Genomic DNA, 22,883 nt, shown 5'->3' on the forward strand with positions numbered 1-22,883 from the left:
GCCGGCGGCCGCCCCTCAGCGCCCCGGCTCCGCCCGGCCCGGCCCGGCCCGGGGGAGGCGGGCGGCAGGAGGGGCCCGGGCGGCCGCGCTCCTCCCGCCGGGGCGGTGGAGCCGGCCCCGCTCCCGTCTGACCCGGGACAAAGCTTTTCGGCAGCGGGGAAAAAGCCCGGAGGCCGGGGCTGTCCCGGCAGGGCTGGATCCCGTTTCACGGCGGCGGCTCCTCCAAACGAGAATAGCATCGAACCCTCCCCAGAACACCCCGGAGCCGGGAGAGGGGAATCCCTGGCACAGCCCCCGGCTGACCTGGCCGCGCCGCCGCTGCCCTTTAGCCCCGCTCTCCCGCGGCCGAGCTCCTTTCCGGCCCCTGTCCCGCTGCTGCCGGCGGGATGCGCCCGGCTGGGAACGGGCCGCCTCGCTCGGGTGCTCCTGGCAGCTGAGGCAGCACAAAGCCCCACGTCTGTGGCAAAACCGGCCCGAGAAGGTGAGTAAACGCGAGGGCGGCCAACCTCGCGCTCTGTACCTGCTTGTGCCGCCCTTTGGCTAGTGGTAGCCAGTGTGACTACTGCAATAGGTATGTTTGTGTGAGCAGCGTTGAGTGTCTTGCGGACAGACCCACCGTCACTGACAGCATCACCGTGCTGGCCGTTTCCCTGTCTTGCCTCCCACGGTCGTGCAGCTCGCTCGCATCAACTTTGTGCTTTCTCCCCTCAAGACACCCACACCATTTTACTAGAACTTTTCCACAACTCTGAAAGCCAAAAGCTCTGCTCCAGCACCGTAGTTTCTCTCCCAAAGTGCTCTCTTGGCACTCGCAGCCAAGTGCCAGGTGCTGCTGGAAAGGGCTGTTTGCAGACAGGTGTAGGCTGTGCAGGTTTTCTCTCTTTACACTGTTCTGTTTACTTCATTTACCCAACTCTGCTAGCCTCTGCCATGAACTGTGCTAATTTTCCACTCCTGCCCATTCTCAGACCTGCAGAGCCATGGACCAGGGGCAGCTGTGGTCTGAATGGGAGCAGAGAGGTTTGCACAACACTGTTGGTCACGCTGTGCCCCACAGCACCATAAGAAGCAAACAATGACCTCTCACTTCACAAGCCTGGTAAAAGCATCCATTTTGCAGCCTCTGGTTCTGGCAGCAGCTCCCACTGCCCTTTACTAGATTTGACTGATGTCCCAGAGGAGAAGCTGCTATAGGACCTCTCCATTCCCTTTTCCCATCCTCCTCTGAAGTGAAACAGAGGCACGAACCTTGCCCAGGGAGTCTAACACCATGCTCCAGAAAGTATTTTCCAGCCTGGGCAGTGATGGGCAATGAAGGCTCAGTGGGGCCAAGGGTCACATCCAGAGCAGGTGAAGGAGGCAGGAGCCTTGTTACTGCCACATAATGAAAAAGCCTCTTGGAAAGCCTTGGGAGATGAAGATCCAGCAATTTCAAATAGGAGACCCATGGATTAATTCTGAATTTTGGCACTGAAAGCAGCCCTCCAATTTACAGAGCTGCAGATTATCTGCAGTTCACAGTGGCTATAAGGAAGTTTCAGTATCTCTGGAAATCTGATCTCTTTTAAAACACGCAGGCTCTTAGACTCAACTTAACAATCTGGTCTCTGCCTCCATGAAACCAGGACCATAAGTAGAAACATCTCTCATCAGGAAATGAGGGGAGAGGAGTGAGACCCTGACCACACAGGAGCAGGAGTGAAGTGACTTATTTCTGGTTCTTCCCAAAGCTAGCAGAGAGCACTCCTGTTGCCCCACTGACTCATGTTTTTTACTAAGCACTTTGTAAACTGTCATAATGAGAAATGGCCGCTTTGTGTGTGCTTCAGTTTTGCTCTGAAACAAACAAAAAAAACCAAAAAAAAAACAAAACAAAACAAAACAAAAAAAAACAAACCCAAAAACAAACAAAAAAAAAGCGTGCAAAATTCTGGAGGTATGGACAACTGTCCTTGGCAACTGTTACAAACACGTGGATGTGCATCACCTCTTATTCCTCACCCAGCAGAAGTGGGACCCCACAACCTCATCCCAGTTAGCTTTGCAGCCCTACAAGAGCTGGGACATCCTTCTCGGTGTCACTTGGCATTGTCAGAGAACATGTAGTTGCAGCCAGGATGTTGGGGAGTCTGGGAAAAATGCCTGGGTATTTTGTCTGGAGGCAGGAAAGTGCCTGCTGCACTACAGGTATGCACCAAAGAAGGATTTGTGCTGCCGAGCAGGAAGGAATGGAGGTCTGGAAAGGCACAAGTGAGGGCAGAAAGCCCATAGTTAAGGTGAGTTGTATTACAAACTCTCCAGGGACGAGGGTCCTGCTGTGCTTAAAGCACAGTCAGTAGCCCCATGTTGGGAACACATCACCCTGTGCCAGGGAATAGCTGGAGCCCAGCAGCAGCATGGCTCAGCCTGAGGCTGGGTCCTAGGAAGGGAAAGCAAAAGCTGAACTCATTTGAAACTGCCAGGGGAGGCAGGATGCAATTTTTTCCGTCTTCCATGTCTTTTCTCAGCCCTTACTCTTTTTAAACATCCTGTTGAAGAGTTGAATTCAGAGCTCCCTGGAGAGGTTCAGTACCATCACAACATTGCCTGATAAGAAGGATAAACCACCTTCTCATGCCTCTTCACTGCTGCTCTGGCTCTTCGTCCTTAGCACCTTGTTCATCCTGCATGGAGCTACTTACACCTTCCAGCTTCTGGATCCCTTGTGGGAGCTGTGATCACCTGGGACACAGCACCTCATGTTGGAGGTCTGGCCCACATCATTTGCTCCAAGACGTACATAACGGTTGGATCCTTGTTTCAAGTTTACTGTTGAAAAAAGGGGGCTTGGAGCTGATTTTTGTGGACTGAGACCCCCCCCTGCTTGCCAGTCATTAGCTATAACTAATGAAATAATACTTCTCTTCTGGGGTCTGGCTAAGGGTTTTAGCCCATTTAACAGTTATGCTTTGTCCATCCTCAAGGGTTCACACCAAACCAGGGTGTCACACAGAACCATCAAAAATACGCTGTACTTTAACTGCGGCTTTTGGTCATCTGCTAAACTCTTCTTAAGCAACTCACATTGCAGTCAAATTTCACTAAATTTGCCTGAGTTTTCTTTAGGATGAATTGCATTCGGTTTTTGCTTCATCTTGGGGAAAATTAGTGTCCTGGAAAAGCCAAATTGATATATGACTACCTATGATTGTCCTGACTTTGCTCAAGTCCATTGCAACTGATCAGCTCCACTGTCTCTACCCATCACGATGGATCTAAAAGGGAGACAGGGTGTGCTGGATGGACGCATCCTCTGCTGAGAAATTATAATCCAGAACACTTAGAAACTCTCATGAGACTTGACTCTGGCCTGCAGCCAATCTCCACAGATGTGTCCCAGAATTAAATTATCTATGCAAATACAGTTTTCTTTTCACACATTGCAAATGAGCCTGTAGAGAGAGACCCGTGCTGGGCCTCGTTTGATGAGGCAGTCAGGTACACACAGGCTTGCACACAGTGTTCCCTCTTGGGCTTTCTTGATCTACATAGTCAGCTCTGAGTCCCTGCTGTAGAAGGGGTAATACTGCCATTAGCATGAAGCACCACCCTTCTGTCTTTCAGGCAGTCTCTCCTTTCTCAGCATGTGGCAGCCAGCAGTTGTAACATCCTCCTTTAAAAAAGCATCTAGCCACACTTAGGCAATACCAGTTTTGTTCGATGCATTCCTAAAAGGGCAACTTCTTCACGTTTTCCTCTTACAAAGTTTCCTATTTGTGAGTTTAAACAACTGATAATTTTCTTTTCTCATACCTAGTCCATGGTCCTTTGGGTGTAAAATGTTTAAGTTCTACCCATTTTAAGGTTTGTTAAAGCCATCCTGCCTTTCCCAGCCCATTTCCAGGCCATAAGGTTGGGCACTGGACTTTGGACAGACAGCCATCCAGAGAACCCATCTGCAAGAACCAGGGCTTGTGCCCCACACAGTGAAGCCTCTCAGCAAACACCAGCCACTTCTTCAACCTTCAGGAGTTTCTAGTCTCTTCTCCAGCTCTCAGGAGCAGGACCTGGGACTTTTTCTACTTTCCTGAGATTACTGAAGGCTTGAACAATCTTTTGCTGTTCCCACACCATCCTTTTGGCTTTCTGTCACTTTCCAAACAACCTCTTCTCAACTCCTCTTCATTCCCCTTGACAGAAGTTCCCCATTGTAACCATTTACCTTGATAAGGCAACTGGGAACATGTGTGGACGATTCTTATACAAAGGAACTGCCCTCAGGGAGGTTGCCACTGCTCACTCTGTTCCTCCCAGTACATCCTGGAACACTGTCCATTCAGATGGTGAAATCTCTGCCAGGAGTAGTTGGGTGCAGCTGAGGACATGAGTATGAACCAGGTCACATTCCCTTTAAAGCCCATTTTCCATGGCTCTGTGAACTGCTTTAAGATAACTTTGTAACTCACTCATGCCACAGAAAATTTTGAGCCCAGTTAGTGCCTCTCCATCCAGGGCAAGTTAAAAAACCTTTGTTTGTCGTACAAGGCTCTGCATCTTCCCAGAGAGAGAATCAGTCTCTCAGAAAGATCATCTTTCTATGGTTGATTTGGACCCCACTTGATTTGGACCCATTTGCTAGATGGACAAGCCAAGATCTTAGGAGTGAGCCAGGTGGAAAAAGAAATAGGAGAGTGTGGGGAAAACCAGAGGGATCAAGAATATGGTGGAAGAATAACACCATGTGAAGAAGAGTGACATGTGACCCACATCCCCTTGTAGTAGAAGCTACAGCACTTTGAACTTGTCTAGGGCAGGAAGATCAGCTCCAGCGTGGTTTCCACCATGCTTAGAACTGCAGCTCACTCCCACCCATGAAAACTGGTTTGTTAGCAACACCCTGCTCATCCTGCCTGTCTCTTATGCAAAGTAAGGCTAATCCCAGAATCACCTGACAGGGGGCCAGGTCAGAAAGTCACAGAGGGCTTGGGCCTGAGACATGACCTCCTTCAAAGCTGCTGTTTGTCAGCTCCCTGTAGAAGCGAAGCTGGTGCTCACTACTGGAAGAAAGGCTGGTCTGCTTCAACTCGTCCTAATCCTTTCTGCTCCATCCATGAAGCCAATCTGTGGGGTGTTAGAAGCTCTCTGTGTGAAGACTCTTTGCATCCTGCCAGTGGCATTGCTGGATGGGGACCAGCTGTATGGAGAAAACCCTCAGTCAGTCTGTCGGATGTGGGAGAGAGGCTGACAACCTGTTGTAAGCTGGTTTCCCACATGCTTTCTAATTATTGCCTTTTTGGGGGATAGCATCAAGGGGAAAACATGAGGTTATGAATTAGGTACTGTGGCAAGGAAAAGGGAGCCAGGGTACAGCTTCTGAGAAAGCAGCAGGATGATCCTATGCTGCAGTGTGTAACCAGATTGTGTGGGAATCAAGTGAGGCCGTGACCAAGCTTTCCGGTGGAGGAGGCACCAAGCAGCTCTGTGGCTCTACAAACAAGGATGCTCATACAGACTTGGTCCTGGGACTCAGAGACAAATGGCCTCGTCTCTGATGAGATCCTTTCCAAACAGTTAGGACCATCACTCCAAATGTCCCCCCATTCCTCTTTCTTCCCTCCACTTTACATACTGAGCATGATGTCACAGGGTGTTGAATATCCCTTTGGTCAGTTGGGGTCACCTGTCCTGGCTGTGACCAACCCCCCAGGACTCCCCAGCCTCCTCCCCAGCCTGGCAGCATGAAAAGCAGGAAAGGTCTTTGCTCTGTGTAAGATCTGCTCAACAATAACATGTCTATATTATCAACCCTATGGACAGCACAAATTCAAAATACAGCCCCATACCAGTCACTGTGAAGAAACTTAACTCTACCCCAGCCAAAACCAGCACAAAGTGGAGAGAGAAACTTGGTGGATCATTCCCTCTTCCACATATGGTTGGAGCACATGCACAGCTTTTATTAAACATCAGCAAATCCCTCTCACAGGAATGGGATGGGGCAGAATATTTTATGGCAAAGCAAAGGTTCTGCCAGTGGGAGGACAGGGCATCCTTGACTGAGCTGTCCACAGGTTGACACATTTTATTTACCATAATATAAAAAATAGTGCAGGTAGGATAGAGGGAAGCAGAAGAAGAACCATACAGTTTTTTTCTTGGTTTTTTTTCCACTTGTATTTTCCATTGGAGACTTGGTTTTCATCAGTCCCTGGTTTTGGTGAGGGAATAACAAATGCCCTCCAAGGTTGGATGGTGCTTCAGTGAAAGGCCATGCCCGGTACCATACTGCAGAAAAGGCTGCAGAGGTCTGAGCTCCTGAAGGACCAGGCAGGCTCTGCCCAAGCTCTAGTGCATGCTGACACAGGAGAGCAGGAGTTCAGCTAATTTTAGGTAAGGGACTGGTCATGCCAGATGCAGTCAGTAAGCTTGCCCACTCTTTCCTTTCATACTGAGTCTTAAGGTAGGATTTTTATTAAACGTTTAGCATGACCTGGAACCCAGAGGAAACATTCAGCCTTTTGGATGCTAATCTGAACCACCAAAGCTTTTAAGGTTCCCTTCGTGCTGCCAGCAACACCCAGTGCCAGCAGTGATTAGTGGTCTCCTGGGAGGTATCTCAGCCTCTTAGGATTTGACAGGGAAACAATAAAGTTTGCAGTGGAACCGAGTTTCAGCTGTGCCCATCTGCTAAATAACAAGTGGTAAATGATAGTTTCCTTCAATTGTAGCAGTCCATGACTACTCATGAAGTCATATAATGATCTCATCTCAGTTATTCACCATGTTCTTTCTTCTACCTGACACAGTGAAGATGTTTTTCTTTCTAACAGTAGAGAGTAAAACCAAACCCAAATCCCCATTAATACAGATCTAATGCACACGCAGTGCACAACAGAAGCATCTCTTGTTTCTGGCTCTAGCTGCCCCATCTGAAGTACTTTTCCATCTAAGAACAGGAAAGACAGGCCACTGCCTTCCTTTTAAGGTGTTCCCTTGTCACCGCAGGGGCCTGGCACTTGTCTCCCTGGATGCTAAGCACTCTGCTGCCAGGTAAGGACTGCACATCCCTGTTTCCAGATCCTCACAGACAATGCCCTCTTGCTCATGGCAATCCTTAGAAACAAAGACTTCAGGCTGAGGCTGAGAACCATGTGGCACAGAGGGCATTGAGGGGGAGATTTCATCACTCAAGATTAGTTCCTGATGCTGGTGGGAATGTGTTGAATGAGAAGGGTCCCCCATCCATCCTGAATGGGCCATCCTGGAGCAGAGACCTGCTGTATGTGTCCTTCTCTGTCCACATGGGGACAGCTATGGAGTGCTGGGGGCCAGCTGTGGAAGGTATTTCTGGGCTCACTAGGAGGAAGAAGAGGAGGCACTAAGATGTGAGGACAGAAGGAAAGGCCACAAACAACTTGCACCAACAAGCCCTGTAGAAAAGCACGCCCATGAGAGTGGGCTCCTTGGCATAGTGGATGTCTATGTTAGCTGCCAAAGAAGGGGCTGCCGTGTGAGGAATGGAAGGGAACTGGCTTACCATGGGGCCATGGAAAAATCCTTGTGCAGAAGGAAGAGCAAGAAGACAGGAAGGAGGTGCTGTGTGGAGGCAAATGGGAGTAAAGATAAGCCTGTAATGCTGAAAAGCTGAATCAGTCTGCTAAATCAATGTAAAGCCTTGGCTTTCACAAGGACAGCACTGCTGACTTCAGAGACAAAGGCAGAAGGGGTTATGAGAAACAGAGCCAGGAAATGAAAGTTACCACCATCTACATTTGGGCATCCATAATGCCAAGAATAACTTACTAAATAGGAAGTTAAAAGCCAGGAGCTCGTCAGCTGAAGTGAACAAGGAAAGTAGAGCAGGAACAGGAGGGGTGACAACTGAGAAACAAGACAAATGCAAGCCTGGCATGCAAGGAAACAGTTATTCTGTGTAAAAGCTGGCACAAACAAATTTTAGAAGCAAAAGTATTGTTTCTAATACAACTTTCTGTGGATGTGCAACACCCAATTGAATAACCACTAAAGTACACCTTACCCTTGGTGGATGTTGATCTAAATATGCTCATATTTTACAAGTCACATGATAGATTTTCCATGGCCTTTAAAGCTATTTTGAGTTAAGGACATGAACCTGAAAAATCACAGATCTTTAGTACAGAATTTTTAACTAAGCTGTGAAGTACGTTGATCAATAAGCTCACTGCTTTGTTGCCACTAAGAAATTCAAAGCAGCAACTGCTAATTGCTTTACCCCAACATTTAGAATCTGAGATGGGAAAATATTGTACAACTCACAAGAGTTTCTGCTTACTGTCCTTTAAAGGGATTATAATCACAGGCTTCATAGGACAACACACACCAGCCTTGAAGTTGTGAACTCCTCAGTCTCTCTGAAGGTTCTGAAAGCCCATTCATCATGAGATGCTTTAAAAATAAAAGAAACACACCTTTCTTTTCTTAAAAAGAAATTGAAAAAATGGATGTCTTTGAAAAAGTTTGACTAGATGCTTGCCAATGAAATTTGCATGAAGAAGACACTTGTTCCTGAATAAAAGATTGTGAAGACAAGACATTTCTCAGCTTTATTCACCCTGGAGAATTCTGAAGAAACTTTGTGACAAAAGCAACAGGACTTGCAAGTATGAAAAGGTTGTTACTGTAAAAAGAGAGGAGAGAAGAAGGGAGGAAATGGCTGGGCTGCCATGTACAGCTCAAAAGTCACATGGAATAGCTCTCAGATCTGGGATGTTCAGGCACGTTAGGACAAGGAGAAAACACAGGCAAGGGAGGATGTAGCCAGGAGTGCCAGCATTGATGCCTTCTCATGAAACAGCAACTCAGCTTCTGCAATGGTTAGTTAAACCCAAGGATGTAGCAGGCTTCTGGGAAGCAGGCTTGGGGAAATACATTATGCTGGCACCTGGAACAGTAGCAAAAGATGACTGGAACAGCCTTTTCAAATGTCATGCCAGCCTTTCTGTTGCCAGGCTATTACTCTGGACTTCAGAAATGAATGCACTGAATGAGCAAAGTTACTGCAGACCCATGCACAACTCCTGTGGTTGCCTGGACTGAGATATAACCAACATAAAGTTGTCTGCAGAGCCTGTGGAAGGACGAAAGGCTTTTCTGCTGGTGATGAACCAGCCATCACCTTAAAGATTTGCTGGGTCATGATAACCATGAACCTCCTCATCCATCCCAGGTATCACTGGAAGATTCATCTGTTCGTGCATTAATGAATGTGAAAGAATTATTTGTGGGGCGTATTTCCATATTCCTACATCCCTTTCCTTGGAAAAAAGCAGCATCTGTTTCCTTTACACAGGATGAAATATGTTCTGCACTATCCAAAGGCCCTTTGTCACACCACTGTTGCTATTTAGTCATGTCCGCCCAGGGCCTCATTTTGTCATATCAAATTATCATCAGGCTTCACCTTTGGCCACAGAAATCTGGGGACAACACCATGATGGTTTAAAAAGCATCATGTGAGACACCCTCACTAGACACTTGTGATGTGTGGAATGGTGTAGAAGGCATATTTGTTGAAAAACTGTCTGAAGAGGGAGTGGCAATCAGAAAATGCCATTAAAGAGGATGTTTCCTTCTCACTCACCTGGTACAGAAGCCACCTTCAGAGCCCCTGATGGATAGCAGAGATCACCCCTGGTGATGTCCTTTTGGCAGGAGACCACAAATGATGTTGGAAGGTGTTCTCTGCCACAACACCCTTGGTTCAGAAGCTGGTGTTGGGTTTGAGGAATTACCCTGGAGTCAATGTTATTTCATAATGTGAATCCCCAAAAAACATAGATAACTGGCAGTGTGACACAAAAGTGACACTTTTGCCACCCATTTTCAATACGCTTCTCAAAGGGAGTCACCTTGGAGGGGCACATCTGTGACTCTGGGAGCAAAGCTCTTGTGACAACCCAGAGCAGAAGCAGGCAGCCACTGGTGAACCTCTTTCTCCACGAGAAATGACCTTTTGGATGCAAATACTCAACTGTATAATGGCAAAGGCATCTGCCATTTCCCAATCCTAAGGAGACACCTGACATGAGCCTCCCTTGGACCATGCAGGGATGGGCCCTTTTGACATCCTCACCAGCAGCCAGTTCTCTTATAACTTGTTTTTGGGCCAGCCACCTGCAGCATCAGCAGCAATTACAGTAATACCCCCTGCCCTTGCACATGCCCTTTTCCAGGCTGCTGGTGGAAGACAAGCCCTGCTAATTCCCCTCCTGTGCAAATGGCATTTATGTGCAACTGGTGCAGGTAAACAAGAACAAGCTCAGGCTCCTCCTTGCTGCAGGAACACGTTGGCCCTGGGAGACACTCTGCCTTTGCCCTCTTTCCTGTGGGGAATTCACTAGCTGCAATGCCCTGCTTGAACTGGGATCACAGGAGCAGGAATATACCCCATCAGGGCTTTGCCAGCCACTATTAATGCAGACCATATTTATAGCAATAAACCAGAGCAGATCCCTTATTCACGCAGAGTTGAAATGTAACATGCCCACAGCCCTGTATTGAGAGGTGTGGAAGCAAACAGGATGCTCCTGAACATGCTGCACAGTGGTTTTCTTCCTCATGGCCCACAGTTGTAGGGACCTCTGAGCACAGGGTTGAAAATACCTGCTGCCAGGACACACCTGGCGTATGCCAGCTGTCAGCATTCAGTCAAGGGCAGTTTTTGCTTCCCAAGGCCATAATTGTTCCCTCCACACACACACCAAACAAAATCTGTTTTCCTAGAAGCACTATGAAGCGTTTCTAGCCAGGATTCTTGGAGGGCTGTGCGTGGACTAGGGACGAGCTGTGGTCAGGCACCAGTGTGGGCTTTCCCTACAAACCATGGCAAAGGGTCATCTCTGAACAGGTTTTCAAAGTGCAAGGCAGCCAGATGGGGTTGCAAGTTGTGAAAGACCAACAAAGTTTCAGACATTCCTGGACCATTTCAAAACGTGTTTTGACGAGCCCAGTTGCATGGGGTTTTCTGCAAGGCCTTTTATGATTGTATCTCTCAGTCAAAGACTCAGGACTGCTTTAAAGAAAGAAAAACAAACAAAAAGATGCAATTTAACTCCAAATGCCTGAAGAGAGTAAGTAGGGAACCCAACTTTGGAAAACACAATGCAGTGTTTATTTGAAGATAAAAACCACTGCTGCAAACCACTCGGGTCTGATTTAGATTATAAAGGGTGTTTGGTTTTATAAATGCAAGGGATGTTTTAAAGTCTTCCAGCAAGGCCCTCAGAACAGAACAGAACTACTCACAACAGAAACAAAGTGCTGGGTTCAGCCAGTGCTTTCACCAAGCCCCCTGTGCCTGTGGGGAGGTTTTATGAGCAGGGGTTGAGTTCAGGGCTCTCTGAGGGAGAGCAGGACAATCCACAGGGAAACAAACCCCTGTCCTGAGTGGCCCAGGGGGATCTGCTGCCAGGAAAGTACACGACTTGCAGTGAGCCGTTAACCTGATACAAAGGATGTCCCCAAAAGGACAGATTTACCCCAGCCTTTAAGAAATACCCAGCATGTTTGAAGTAGAGGGTTATTGTTAAGGGAAATGAGAGGTCCCTCATTTCTAGCATCTAGGCCCTCATCCATATTCTGCCCCATTCCCATGAAATGCCAGTTTGGTCAAGATTTGTTCAGTGTTACCCTGCTCACAAGGAGAATCCGTTAAGTCATCTACACCCATGACATGGCTGTTCCTGAGGAACCACAGGCTGCCCCTCCGAGTCAACAAAGAGCATTTGCAAAGCAAGGCTTTAGAGCAACCACGGAACATTGGCTGGCAAAAAGGACATTGTTTGCTCAATATTGTGCATGTTTGTTACACTAACTTTTACTAGGGATGCCAGGAACACCAGGAATTACTGAAAAACATTTTTCCACAATGGCATTTCCTATCCATTTTCAAAGGCATTAGTCTGAAATTTACTCTTTCAGGGACAACCCCCAAATAAAACAATGCTGTACCTTTCATTCATGTCCTTTCACCAGCGTTAAGTATCTGTGTCGTTGCAGATGCAAAGGGTGACATGCTGACCTGCTGGGCTCACTCTATGACCCCCTGCCCCCAGCTAAGCTATCACTCAGATGAAGGGTTTGTTTGCCCTCCCAACTCACCTGTTCATTAGTGCCCAAGTCAAGCTCCAGCAAGGACCCTGTTACACTCTGGTCCACCTCATTCCCTTACAGGAGGAGTGATAGAGCTCCATGAAATCATTTATTTGCCAACACAACTCACTTACCAGTACTGACTCTGGGTCCTGCTTTTTCCATGGAGTCAAGAAGGGGTTACAGACAGGGCACTTGCACAACACTCTGAAGAGACATTAATCCTTCACCACTCTGAGAGTAGTTTTGTGCTGCTACCAGTAAGTCCCAGGCCAGGACAAAGAGATGGCCCTGCTCTTCTTCAATGCAGCACTTGGACTTTCTCCCAGAATTTTATTTTTTAAGGCTGGCAACTGCAACTCACAACCCTAGTGCAGAGAAAAAGGTGCATATATTCAGCTCTAACTGTCTTGATCACCTAAGGCAGCATGTCTAAGAGAAGTACAGCTCTACTTTATGATGACACACTTCCAATGCAACAACATAATACTGCCCTTTAGATCTGTGCAACTGCAACTGCATGAGCCTAAAACGTCAATTTGACATTCTGAGCATCTGGTTCAGCCACCTAGTCACCCACATTTCCTCTGTACTCTTCCTGCTGTTTTAGTGCTAACGACAGAGGAGAGGGTCTGAGAGCCAAGATTTGCTCCTAAAGATGAAAACACGGGCAACTCGTGTCAGGAATCATCACTTCAAGGATTTGTTTCCACATATAAGGTAAGCATTAAGAAGGCAAAGAAAAATGTATCCTTAAATTAGTTAACAAAAAGAAATAAGAATATTCTCAGCCTGGCTATTACTGCAAGGTCACTGCATTCCTCTGTACTTTATGTTACTCAAAATGGAGCTGCTGCATAATTTGAGAGGTTTTTCCTTACATATGAAGTTGAACCATCTCTGAAATAGTCCCTGCTGAAGTTAGTATCAAGTCATTCTTGTTTCCCACTGTCCCATTTTCCAATACACCACATTTCTGCACTGACAACTGGTAATTGCATGGCAGGATCCAAAACATTTTGGCAATAGATCACAAAACTCTTCAGGATGTAGGAGGAAACATGGGATTACTCAAGAAATGGGAACACATTAGCCAGTTAACATGATCAGAAAATTAGCATTCAAAAAGTCATTTACAAGTTTCAAGGTTAGCGTATTAAGAAGGAAACAATTCACAACGTTTAGAACTGTTCCATATTGTTGGAAAACTCCACCATGATGCCACTTGCTCTTGTTCGGGTATTTATCCTGTCTGCGAGTTACTTCTGCCTTTGAACTGTGGAGCAAATCTCTGCAACACTCTTCCAGAAGTAAAACAGGGTCTGGTTCTGTAACACACACTGGTCTGTCACAAGTAGGCCCCAAGAACCAGGAATTTCAGCATTCCCTTTGGAAGTCTCACCTATTCCGTGGTTTTACACAGCACAGATCAAATCCCATCCACTCCCACGTATGGCCCCCTTTTAATGCTTCCAATCCTACAAGAGTTCTGTCTGCAGAAACACCAGAACTGAGATGTCGGGAAATAATGGACAGACAACAGCAGAAATAACATTTTTGTAGGTTTAGTGTTTGCAATTTGTTTTACAGCTTATAATGAAATACTGTTAGAGATAGTCTACATTCATATGTTTCAGGCAAAATAGTTTTAAAATCATAAGGCACTTTAAGATGTCTCAAAACAAATGCTTATATAAAAATTCAACAAGAGGGCTGGATGAGAACCCTTTCTACCTATCGTGTTCTGGTCAGTATACGATCAATTCTCTAGTCAGGCAAGCAAGTGAAATAATCAATAGAAAGGTTTCCAAGACAGTGTTACTGCTCTATTAGTGTGCACTCTGGAGCAGTCTATTTGAAGTGTCTTCAGTTGGGGAGGGAGGGCATGGTGTGAATAAGATGCATTAAAATAGTTCTTTGAACTGGGCAACAAAGATGCATTGCAAGGATTAAGTTTCATTACTTTCATTGGATTAAATTCCTTCCATTCATTATTGCCAACAAGAGTAAGGAACAAAAAGGAGTTGGTTCTCCCTTCCCTCCCCCCCAGTCCCATTATAATTCAACACAAGATTTCAAAGACTTAAAATGACCAGGACAGAAGCCCATGAAAAACTGCATCTGGCCACTTCAGAGTATGTTTAAATATTCATTACTGACTTCCTCAGGTCTCACCTCTTATTAAAGAAACATAAAAGAATTGGCAACTGTCTAAGTTGCTTCCCATCGAATTGATATTGTGCTTCTTTTTAACACGACCCCACTGTTCCCATCAAGTACCTGCATTCAGAAACACACCAGCAGCTCTCCCTGGCAGAGGCTCAGTGGGACAGTGGATGAATGCAGGCAGGGCCCCAAGACCCACATGGAAGAAGGAATGAGCAACTTTGCTTAACACACTTGTGTCTCAGCTTAAGAACAGCTTCAAAAGCTGGTCATGCTGGGCTGCTGCAGCAACAAGGGGACTGATACCAAAACATTGACTGAAGACTTCACTTAAAGATGCATCTTCAGGAGCTGAGATCTGCTACAAACTGGCAGAAAACAAACAAACAAACAGACAGACAGTGACAAAAACACTGCCTACTTCTCAGGGCCCCTGAGAAGGGGATGGTAGAAGCTAGTGCCTATCATCCACCTGTGTATTTAAGAGTTGTGTCTCACCTATGTTATTGCCCAGTACATTTTCAAGTCTTTGGGGGCGAACAATTGCTGAAAAACGACTCATGGGGGCTCAATGTGTTAGGCACTACAGAATATATCCGCATCCCTAGTCTTCTCAAAATTACCTCAGAGGGAAAAAACCTCAAATCCAAACAACCAACCAACATTTGTTTTTCATACAAGTTCTTGATTGTTTTAAATTCTGACTTACTTGAATTGCACTTTAAAGCCCAGCAGCAAAAAGAAAACTTGGTAGCTATATTCAGGAATATATATATATATATATATATATATATATATATATAATAATAATTTTAAGAATTTTAAGACACATTTTATCAAGTCTAAAAATGCATAGATATCAACTGTGTAAGCTGTCAAGTTTTGATCTGGCTACAGTGAAGAATCTGTGGAAAAAAAAGATTACCCTAATAGGCCATATAATATTTGGGCAGAAGTGGGATGCCTGTTCAGTTAGGAAAGAAACAGCAGTTAAGGATCGAGCTAAATTAGAACCAGCCACCACTGGACTGAACTCATCACACACAGAGGTGCTACTGTGCAAGCAGGAACTCTGATGAAATCTAGCTTTGTGAAGTGAAAAAATGCATGACTTCAAGGCAGCTGCTGCTAAAGACAAGAAAGGAAGGTGGTACCTCATGGCCCTGAGCTGAAAAGATCTTGAGATCTCAACTTGTGTGGCTCACTTTTGCTGGCAGGAGAGTCAAGCTCTAGATCACTCAGTTGACTGCTACAGTTATACCAGCAGGCAAGTTAAAACTATGGCTCTGGAATCATCTTACTGTCATTCAGCATTGCTGTGCCTATGTTCACTTGGGACAGCAAGGAGCATCTGAAAGAGATGAACAAAACAGGCCGCTCACAAGTTGCAATTTCACTAACAGCATGCAGTCGGTTTCTCTCAAAACGTGTAGGTTCTTCTTCCCAAGCAAACCTCATAGAATCTGCTAAAGAGACATCCAGTTGCTTGGCACATACTCCTCATTGTGTCTTAAAAATATACTTTAAAAAACTATTTGGAAAAGCATAGAGCACATGCAATTAATTCCCTGTGGATCAAGGCACACAGGGAATCACGTGTGTGTGGGAACTAAGTTGCAATGATTAACAATGAACAGGGTATTATTTTACTATCAGATAATTTCAAATTCCAGTTATGTCCAAGGGAAATTGGGGAAATAAAGAGTTCTGTCAAGGAAATGCAAGGCAAGAAATTCAGCTTGCACACCAAGACAGACTGGAACATACAAAGTTTCACAGACCATGTTCTTCAGGTCACATGAAAGCAAAAATTGTAGTCTAATTAAAAAAAAAATCACTAAAGCTAGTTATAAAGAGCAGAATTATCAAAGTGCTTTAATACATGAAGTGTCAAACATAATTAAACAGGACCATTAACACAGAGATGTTCAAATAGGTATATGTGTTTTCTGAATGCAGGAGAGAAGCACAGGTTTTTAATTACCCTGCAGGGCCAAAGTGGGTTAAGAAAGTTTTTCTTGTTCATTTCAGCTTCTTAACATGATGATTTTGCTCTGTTCGTGCATTCAAAGGCACAGCTGGATTTGCTCTATCAGGAACTGCATCAAAAGGACTGTCTACCATGAAATATTAATAAAGGAGCAGCTCTCACTGAGTGAAGCACACAACAGCCTCATAAAGTAGATTTATAGATAGCTGTCAATTTGTAATATTAATTTTATAAGATATTTCTTGATGCTTAAAAATTCTGAGCTATTTTCTGCAGCTTTCCCTTAAACATAGTTTAAGATAACTGAGTGTATTATTTGAACTATCAACAGACTGCCAAAGCTATTGCCACAAGAGCAAATGCAAACAAATAAGGAAGACATTTCAAAAGCACCTTGTGCAAGAAGCTCAGATAACATGCCTTTGCCTCCCTACCAGTTTTTCCTCTCCTGTTAGGAATCAGGAAAAAAAAGACATTCTCCACAGCATTTCTCTGGGTATTTCAATTCACTGAGCTGCTATGTACCTCAGGCCCATGACCTTAAAGATGGAAAGTACTCTGTACCAAGCACAGCAGAGCAAACTGTGGGAAAGTGTGGCTGTTTATAAACAAAAAATGTCAACTGAGACCTTTCCTACAATTCACAGCTATAAAAGCAGATTTGTTCCAGTAAGCTGAGACTCAAAAGTATGAAACAAAGCATCACATCTGGTCCCTTGCACAGGCCACAAGTCTGAAGTAATACCAATTATAACAGAACAACTTGTCTGTTTTCTGAAGGCACCATAAAGACAGCAACACTTCAGGTGTAATGGTAAGAGGGAGGAGGAGGAAAAATAACAAATATTGTTAGAAGGAAACACTAAGAGCAGCTCAGTATAACAAGGGAGAAAAAAAAGGTGGCTCAGTTCTATGATGGCTAAAACATCTGTAACAGTTCAGAAACCCTACACCTCTAGGCAAAGGAAGAGTAACCAGAGTTTGGAAAAATCTAGCCCTGAATAAAAAAAAATTCAACTTTCATTTTCAGTGGATGGGTATAAAATCTGTAACTGAGATCAAAGGAGACAGAAAGGAATCAAACTGTTATGTAAAACACTGGGGTCCATACATACTCACATGGCATCATTAGCCTGTTTCTGATTTACCACAGTGTTAAAGGATCTGGACAGTCTCCTTTGCTCTGCAGGATGACTGAAGTCCAGTCAAGTTTCATATATTAAAATCCTTCTGAATCCGCCAGTGAGAACAAATCCCTCTCCCAGCCCATCTGAGGGAGGGGGGGTGCCTCCCAGCCAGGAGACATTTCTAACAACCCCAGGCAACCTACAGGCAGCACGCTACTGAGTTAGATCTCCTAAGCAGCACTGCACCAAGCAAGTCCAGGCTTGCTAAGATGTTCTGTCCCTGCATGAACTTGAGGACAATTTCTCATGAGCCCTTCAGGCCGGTGGCTCGTGCTTCACCATTCCACTATTGCTTTTCAAATCCATTTTCCTTCCCGTCTTCCCCTCTGGCTGCCCGTTATCCCAGAAGGACTTTCTGCATCCTGTGCGCGGCGACGCTGGCCTCATCCTCAGAGTCAGACTCGCTCTGGGAAGTGGAGCTCTGAGAGGCAGAGCTGAAGGGAGAGGAGCACTCTGGGGAGCACAGGTAGTGCATCAGCGGGAGACGATACTTCCCACAGAAGTCAACGAACTTGATCTGTCTGACGCAGCTGTCAAAGTACACACCTGTGAGGGAGAGGGAACAGAAACACATGAGACCCTGAACCCAGAGACCTGCAAAATCCACAGGGCTCTTGTGCCTGGAGCATATGCCTTCAATTAGGATTTCATTGGCACTGTACTGCACTATATGTAGGAGCAGAAGGGATACTGGTGGAATACCTCTGAAAATGTGAAATTTCTTTTCTTAGTAAAAAAATCCTGTAAAACTGTATTTGATAGGTGATTCAGAACAGCACACTCTTCATATAAAGACACAGGGCAGTCACTTCCAAATAACGCGGCAATTTCTTCATTATGGAGAAAACTCAGGCTGGGAATTTGCAAACTTCTTCAACGTCAAATGAATTAATGCACTCTATCTTCAAACTTGTAAAACCTCTTCTACCAGCTAGTAAAAATGCATTCACGAATAGACCTTCACAGCTCTACTTTTCTTCTGCTTGAGTGAAGCCACCATGCTGAGCTTGGATGCTACTTTCCATGGCAACAGTCTTGCTGTAACACACAATTATGTTCTCTTCCTGTCACAGCAAGTGATTTTAGACGCTGACATTTTCAGAAGTTTCCAGCAGTGTTTAAAGTCCTTGCTGGTCAGGAGAAAACTTTTCTCCTGCAGTGCTAGAGCAATGCTGCAGTACTGTGCAAGTACATACAGCATAGTGAAAAAGCACAAAAGCACTGTTATCCAAGCTGTGTAAAACTCTTAAAAAAAGAAACTTTTCTTTCCCTCCCAATATAAGTCCTGGCCCTTCCATCTTTGCTTATGGAGCATGCTTTGATATTGTCCTGTAAGAAGATAACAGCTTGCATTATGACTGCAGGGTAGATACTAATTAATGATTTCTTTTCCCTTACTCTTCTAAATGCTAGATGTGCAGATCATTTACTCTGGTTAAAGATTAAGCATTGAGCCAAATTAAGCCAAATCATTCCAGGCTGTTTTATGAAGTCCTCTCCTTCCAAGAACTGCAGGCTAGTGGTCCCAAGCTAGAGCTAAGCAAGTTGCTGTTGGTAACTGCTAATCACTCTCCTTTTTTCCACCCAGAAATGATGCTCACCATTCAGCCAAGAGTATGTGCAAAAGTTCTGCTGTCCATTACTTGCTCTGAGCTATTTCAAGGCAAATGGATTGGAAACTTCAGATCATAAAACCATAGTGGAGACCTGGGATGAGCTATAAACACTCTTGACAGAAGTGCTGTCTTACATTCCCATGCAAATACAGTAAAACAGCACTGCAACTCTGAATACTGTTCCTAAGTGAACAAAGCTCCTTAAAAACAAGTCTCCAGGAGACCTGGAGCCAGAGAAATACAGCCAGAATGTGGCTGCAGTAAGTAACACTTTGAACCTGAGAGAGCTTATAAAGTCACAGTAAGTCAGAGGGAGAGGAAACCACAAGGTACGAGCAGGAAGCAGAGCTGTAAAGGTGAACTTACCCCCACATTTAGGATTGGGGCAGTTGCTGGCCAAGCTCAGGTAGCGGACAAGACTCTCTGGGAGATCGCTGGGAGCGTAGGGAACGTTGCGAGTTTTAATTGTGCGTCCAGCCAGCTCCTGAAGGCTCGGGGGATTGTAGGTCAGGTCACGCACAAACCGCACCACCAGCGGGTTCCCACGCAAGCTCAGCTCGTCGAGGTGAACCAGGTTAAGGATCTCTCGGGGAAGGTAAGTCAGCAGGTTATTGTGCAGGCTAAGGGAACGCAGGGAATGCAGCCTAAGGATGGAGATGGAAACCCTGTCAAGATGTGCAAGCAAAATTGCCCCACAGCTGCATTAAGTAGACCTAATTACTCTCCCACCAACTACTTTTTCTTTGGCTTTTCTCCCTTTAAAAACATAAATTCACACTAAAATAACTGTTCTTACTCCAGTACACACAATGCACTAGAAAACTCGGCTCAGCACCAGAATACCTGCTAAAGAAACACAGTCTTAAACATGCTGCTATCCCTCTCAGTACACACACAGCCCCCAAAAAAGGTAGAACAAAAGTGTACAAACTGAGTGCTTTCAAGGGACATAACATTTCCTTGTACCCAGCACATGCATCAAGAACAGTCCCATGCAGTGCTCTGAATAAGTCACCTGCTCTGTCTCATGCATTAAAGATGATTGCTGGGAGGGAGCCAGCCCTGGAAAGCCCCATGTTTTCACTGCTTGCGGCTGCACCACCTCACGCTGATACCACCAGATCTGAACGAGGTCAGGCCAGGCCAGCAGCAGCACAGGGGACAAGCAATTATTTTGCTTTTGGACAAGGCTTTCTCCTCTCAGGAAGCACAAAGCAGTGCTCCAGCACAGCATCCAGGGCTGCTCCCAAACTTGTAAAAGTTACAAGACATTGTACTTTAAGAATAATCCCACTACAGCCTCAAATTCCAACTTGGAGAACTCCATGCTGCCATTCAATTGTTTTCAGGATTACAGTTATACATCCCATTTTCATTTCCCATCTTAGGCTACACATACAGGACTGCAGTGTCCTCTTCCCCCCATTATGAACAGATAAAGCAGTAACCTAGCCATTAGAACTGTGCTGTAGGATTACAGAAACACTCTTGAGATCCTAAGGTAAGGAATGCCAAGGGAACACAGAGGATGGTACAAGACAAAAGTACACACAAAAAGGTTTTGGGTGAAAGGCAAAACCCATCAAGCATTCATTAATAATAAATCAGTACTATTCTTACTTTTTAAAGTAGCAATCTATCTTTTCTGAGTTGCCCAGGTACTTTTCAGGGTCCTCTATAAAAACCTGTTAATTCACTGTAAGGTGTAATCTCGGTGATTGTTTTTTAATATAACCCTTTCATTTAGTTTTCCAGATCATATATTCATGCTCTGCCTGCAGTGCACCATGCCAAGGATGTTCTTTTTCAAATCCAGTCACATTAACAAACTGAAGGACAAATAGATCTTCCCAGGTACTTTTATCCACACACACAGAAGAAAAAGTTCAAAGAGTTAATTACAGCTGGTGGCTAATGACACTAAATACTCACTGTGCCAGCTGAGGTGGAATGCTCTGGATCTTGTTGTCACACAGAACTAGATACCTCAGAGAAGGCAGTTTTGCTAATTCAGGTGGAATTGCCGTAATGAAATTCCCTCCAAGGTATAGAAACTCTAAACTGAAAAACAGAAAAGAGTGCATTATTTCATTAATTTCACGTATCCTTTAACACCTAGGTTTTCACAGCTACTGCATTTCTTAAAGGAAACTGACAGATGACTACCTATGAGGTGATTTGCTGAGCAAGAAAAAATCCGCTGAGTTGCACATCAAAATTACAACAGAACTGCTGTTTCACAACAGATAATGTTGAGATTTTTACCTCCAGACTCCTGCAGTCACCATTACACCTGCAGGTAGGTACCAGACAACTGTATAATCCTACACCAACCCCTCATGCCAAGTTCCTGTTCCTATTTCCAAGGATGTGCAGCCTGCAAACGCAGGGTCTGCAGCACTTCCACAGATCCTGTTGCAGCTAGTGGGAGCTCTCAGTTCCAGCAGGAATGAAGCACAAGCACAGTGTCTCTCCCTGGGAATCCTGGCCCTGCACCAGCACTAGTTGCTCTTTGTGGAATCATCTGACTCCTCAGTGACTAACTGGAACCATTAGTCAGAGGCAGCCAGTCCCCCTTTGATACAATTCACATACCAACACCACAGCTGCAACAGCACAGAGTGCACCTAAGTCACACAAGTACATGCATGCAATTTCTCAGAGAGACTGATTTCACTGCTCTGAAGTCATGAAGCCCAAACCAGAAACCATAGCTGGACTTCACTGTAGTTTGGGCCCAAATAAAAGTATCACTGGATGTCCTGTGAAAACTCAGTGGATGGGAGACAGGAACAGAGAGAGGCACTAAATCCCTTCTGCCAGGTGGAGTAGCCAGTATGTGCTGCACATCTCTGCCCTTCTAGGAAGAAAAATTGGCAAGCATTTCTCTTTGACATAATAGCTTAAAGTCTCCATTCCACAGACTCAAGTAGCTTTCTTTCCCTGTTCTCAGATGTTGTCTGAAAGAGGAGCAAAGGTAGGCTCAGTCTGGATACACCTTGCTAACCACAGTCCAGCCAAGATTTTTCCCATGTTTGAAAAAGGTGGATCCCACAGTCCTGGTTCAGTATCTCCAGTACACACTCAGGCTGCCTAATTACAATGCACCTTGGCCTTCTCTGATCCTGCAAGCATTGCCTACAGGCCAGGGAAAGTGAACTCATCCAGGTTCCATCAGCCTTTCTTTAAGTATAGGTTATAACTTGGAGTAGAAGACATCTTCATCTCACCCCAGCAACTGAGAAATGCTATGGATACAACTGGCACAGAAACACAGGAACAAGCACCCAAAGGACATGGTGATCCACCCAGACAAGGTCTAAGCCCTGAAACTGTGTCACAGCATATGTGGAGTGCAGAGAAGTTCCCCCCTGAGACTTCCCCTGGGATGAAGCAGGAGAACTACACAGTGAGTCTATTTCGCTCAGTTCTTGCAAGAAACCTGAACCCCAGAGATCCAATGACAGCATCTGCTTGGACTACAGTGGCCACTACTGCAGCAAAAATGCACTTGCCCACCAGCAAGAACAGAATGACAGACCTTTGCAACACACCAGATGTTCACAGGGCTCAGCTTTCCCCGGATTCTCTCATATTTTTCAAGTATATCAAAGGCAAGCTAAATAATAGAAATTGGACAAAGTGGACAGAAAATTAAGCCTTTAACTGAATTTGATTATATGGAAGGCAGTAAATACAGACCAAGTGGGACAGCACATTTGAAGGTTACTCTGAAGGTGGAAGAAAGTGCACAGTGAAAAACCACCACCAACAGCCATTGTTTCAAAGTAACCCAAAGTAACCTTAAACTTT

General features: G+C 45.2%; 1 protein-coding gene and 1 long non-coding RNA gene across 2 annotated transcripts in view; one reads left to right on the plus strand and one right to left on the minus strand.

Annotated features, from left to right (window-relative positions):
• The first annotated feature begins 126 nt into the window (after positions 1 to 126).
• On the plus strand, positions 127 to 21,337 carry LOC128803843 (uncharacterized). The gene is made up of 3 exons (XR_008435852.1): positions 127 to 481; positions 12,722 to 12,831; positions 21,190 to 21,337. It is a non-coding gene; the product is annotated as an uncharacterized LOC128803843 (long non-coding RNA).
• Positions 13,661 to 22,883, minus strand: part of LRRC58 (leucine rich repeat containing 58) — a 17,150-nt gene continuing 7,927 nt past the window's right edge. The window contains exons 2-4 of the mRNA XM_053971134.1: positions 21,003 to 21,131; positions 19,437 to 19,714; positions 13,661 to 18,000 (exon numbers count right to left, since the gene is read on the minus strand). Coding sequence (XP_053827109.1) covers positions 17,792 to 18,000; positions 19,437 to 19,714; positions 21,003 to 21,131 — 616 coding nt within the window. The 3' untranslated portion in view covers positions 13,661 to 17,791. The remainder of the gene's footprint in view (positions 18,001 to 19,436; positions 19,715 to 21,002; positions 21,132 to 22,883) is intronic.

This window comes from Vidua macroura, chromosome 2 (assembly GCF_024509145.1).
Source record: "Vidua macroura isolate BioBank_ID:100142 chromosome 2, ASM2450914v1, whole genome shotgun sequence".
In the NCBI taxonomy this organism is placed as follows: Eukaryota; Metazoa; Chordata; class Aves; order Passeriformes; family Viduidae; genus Vidua; species Vidua macroura.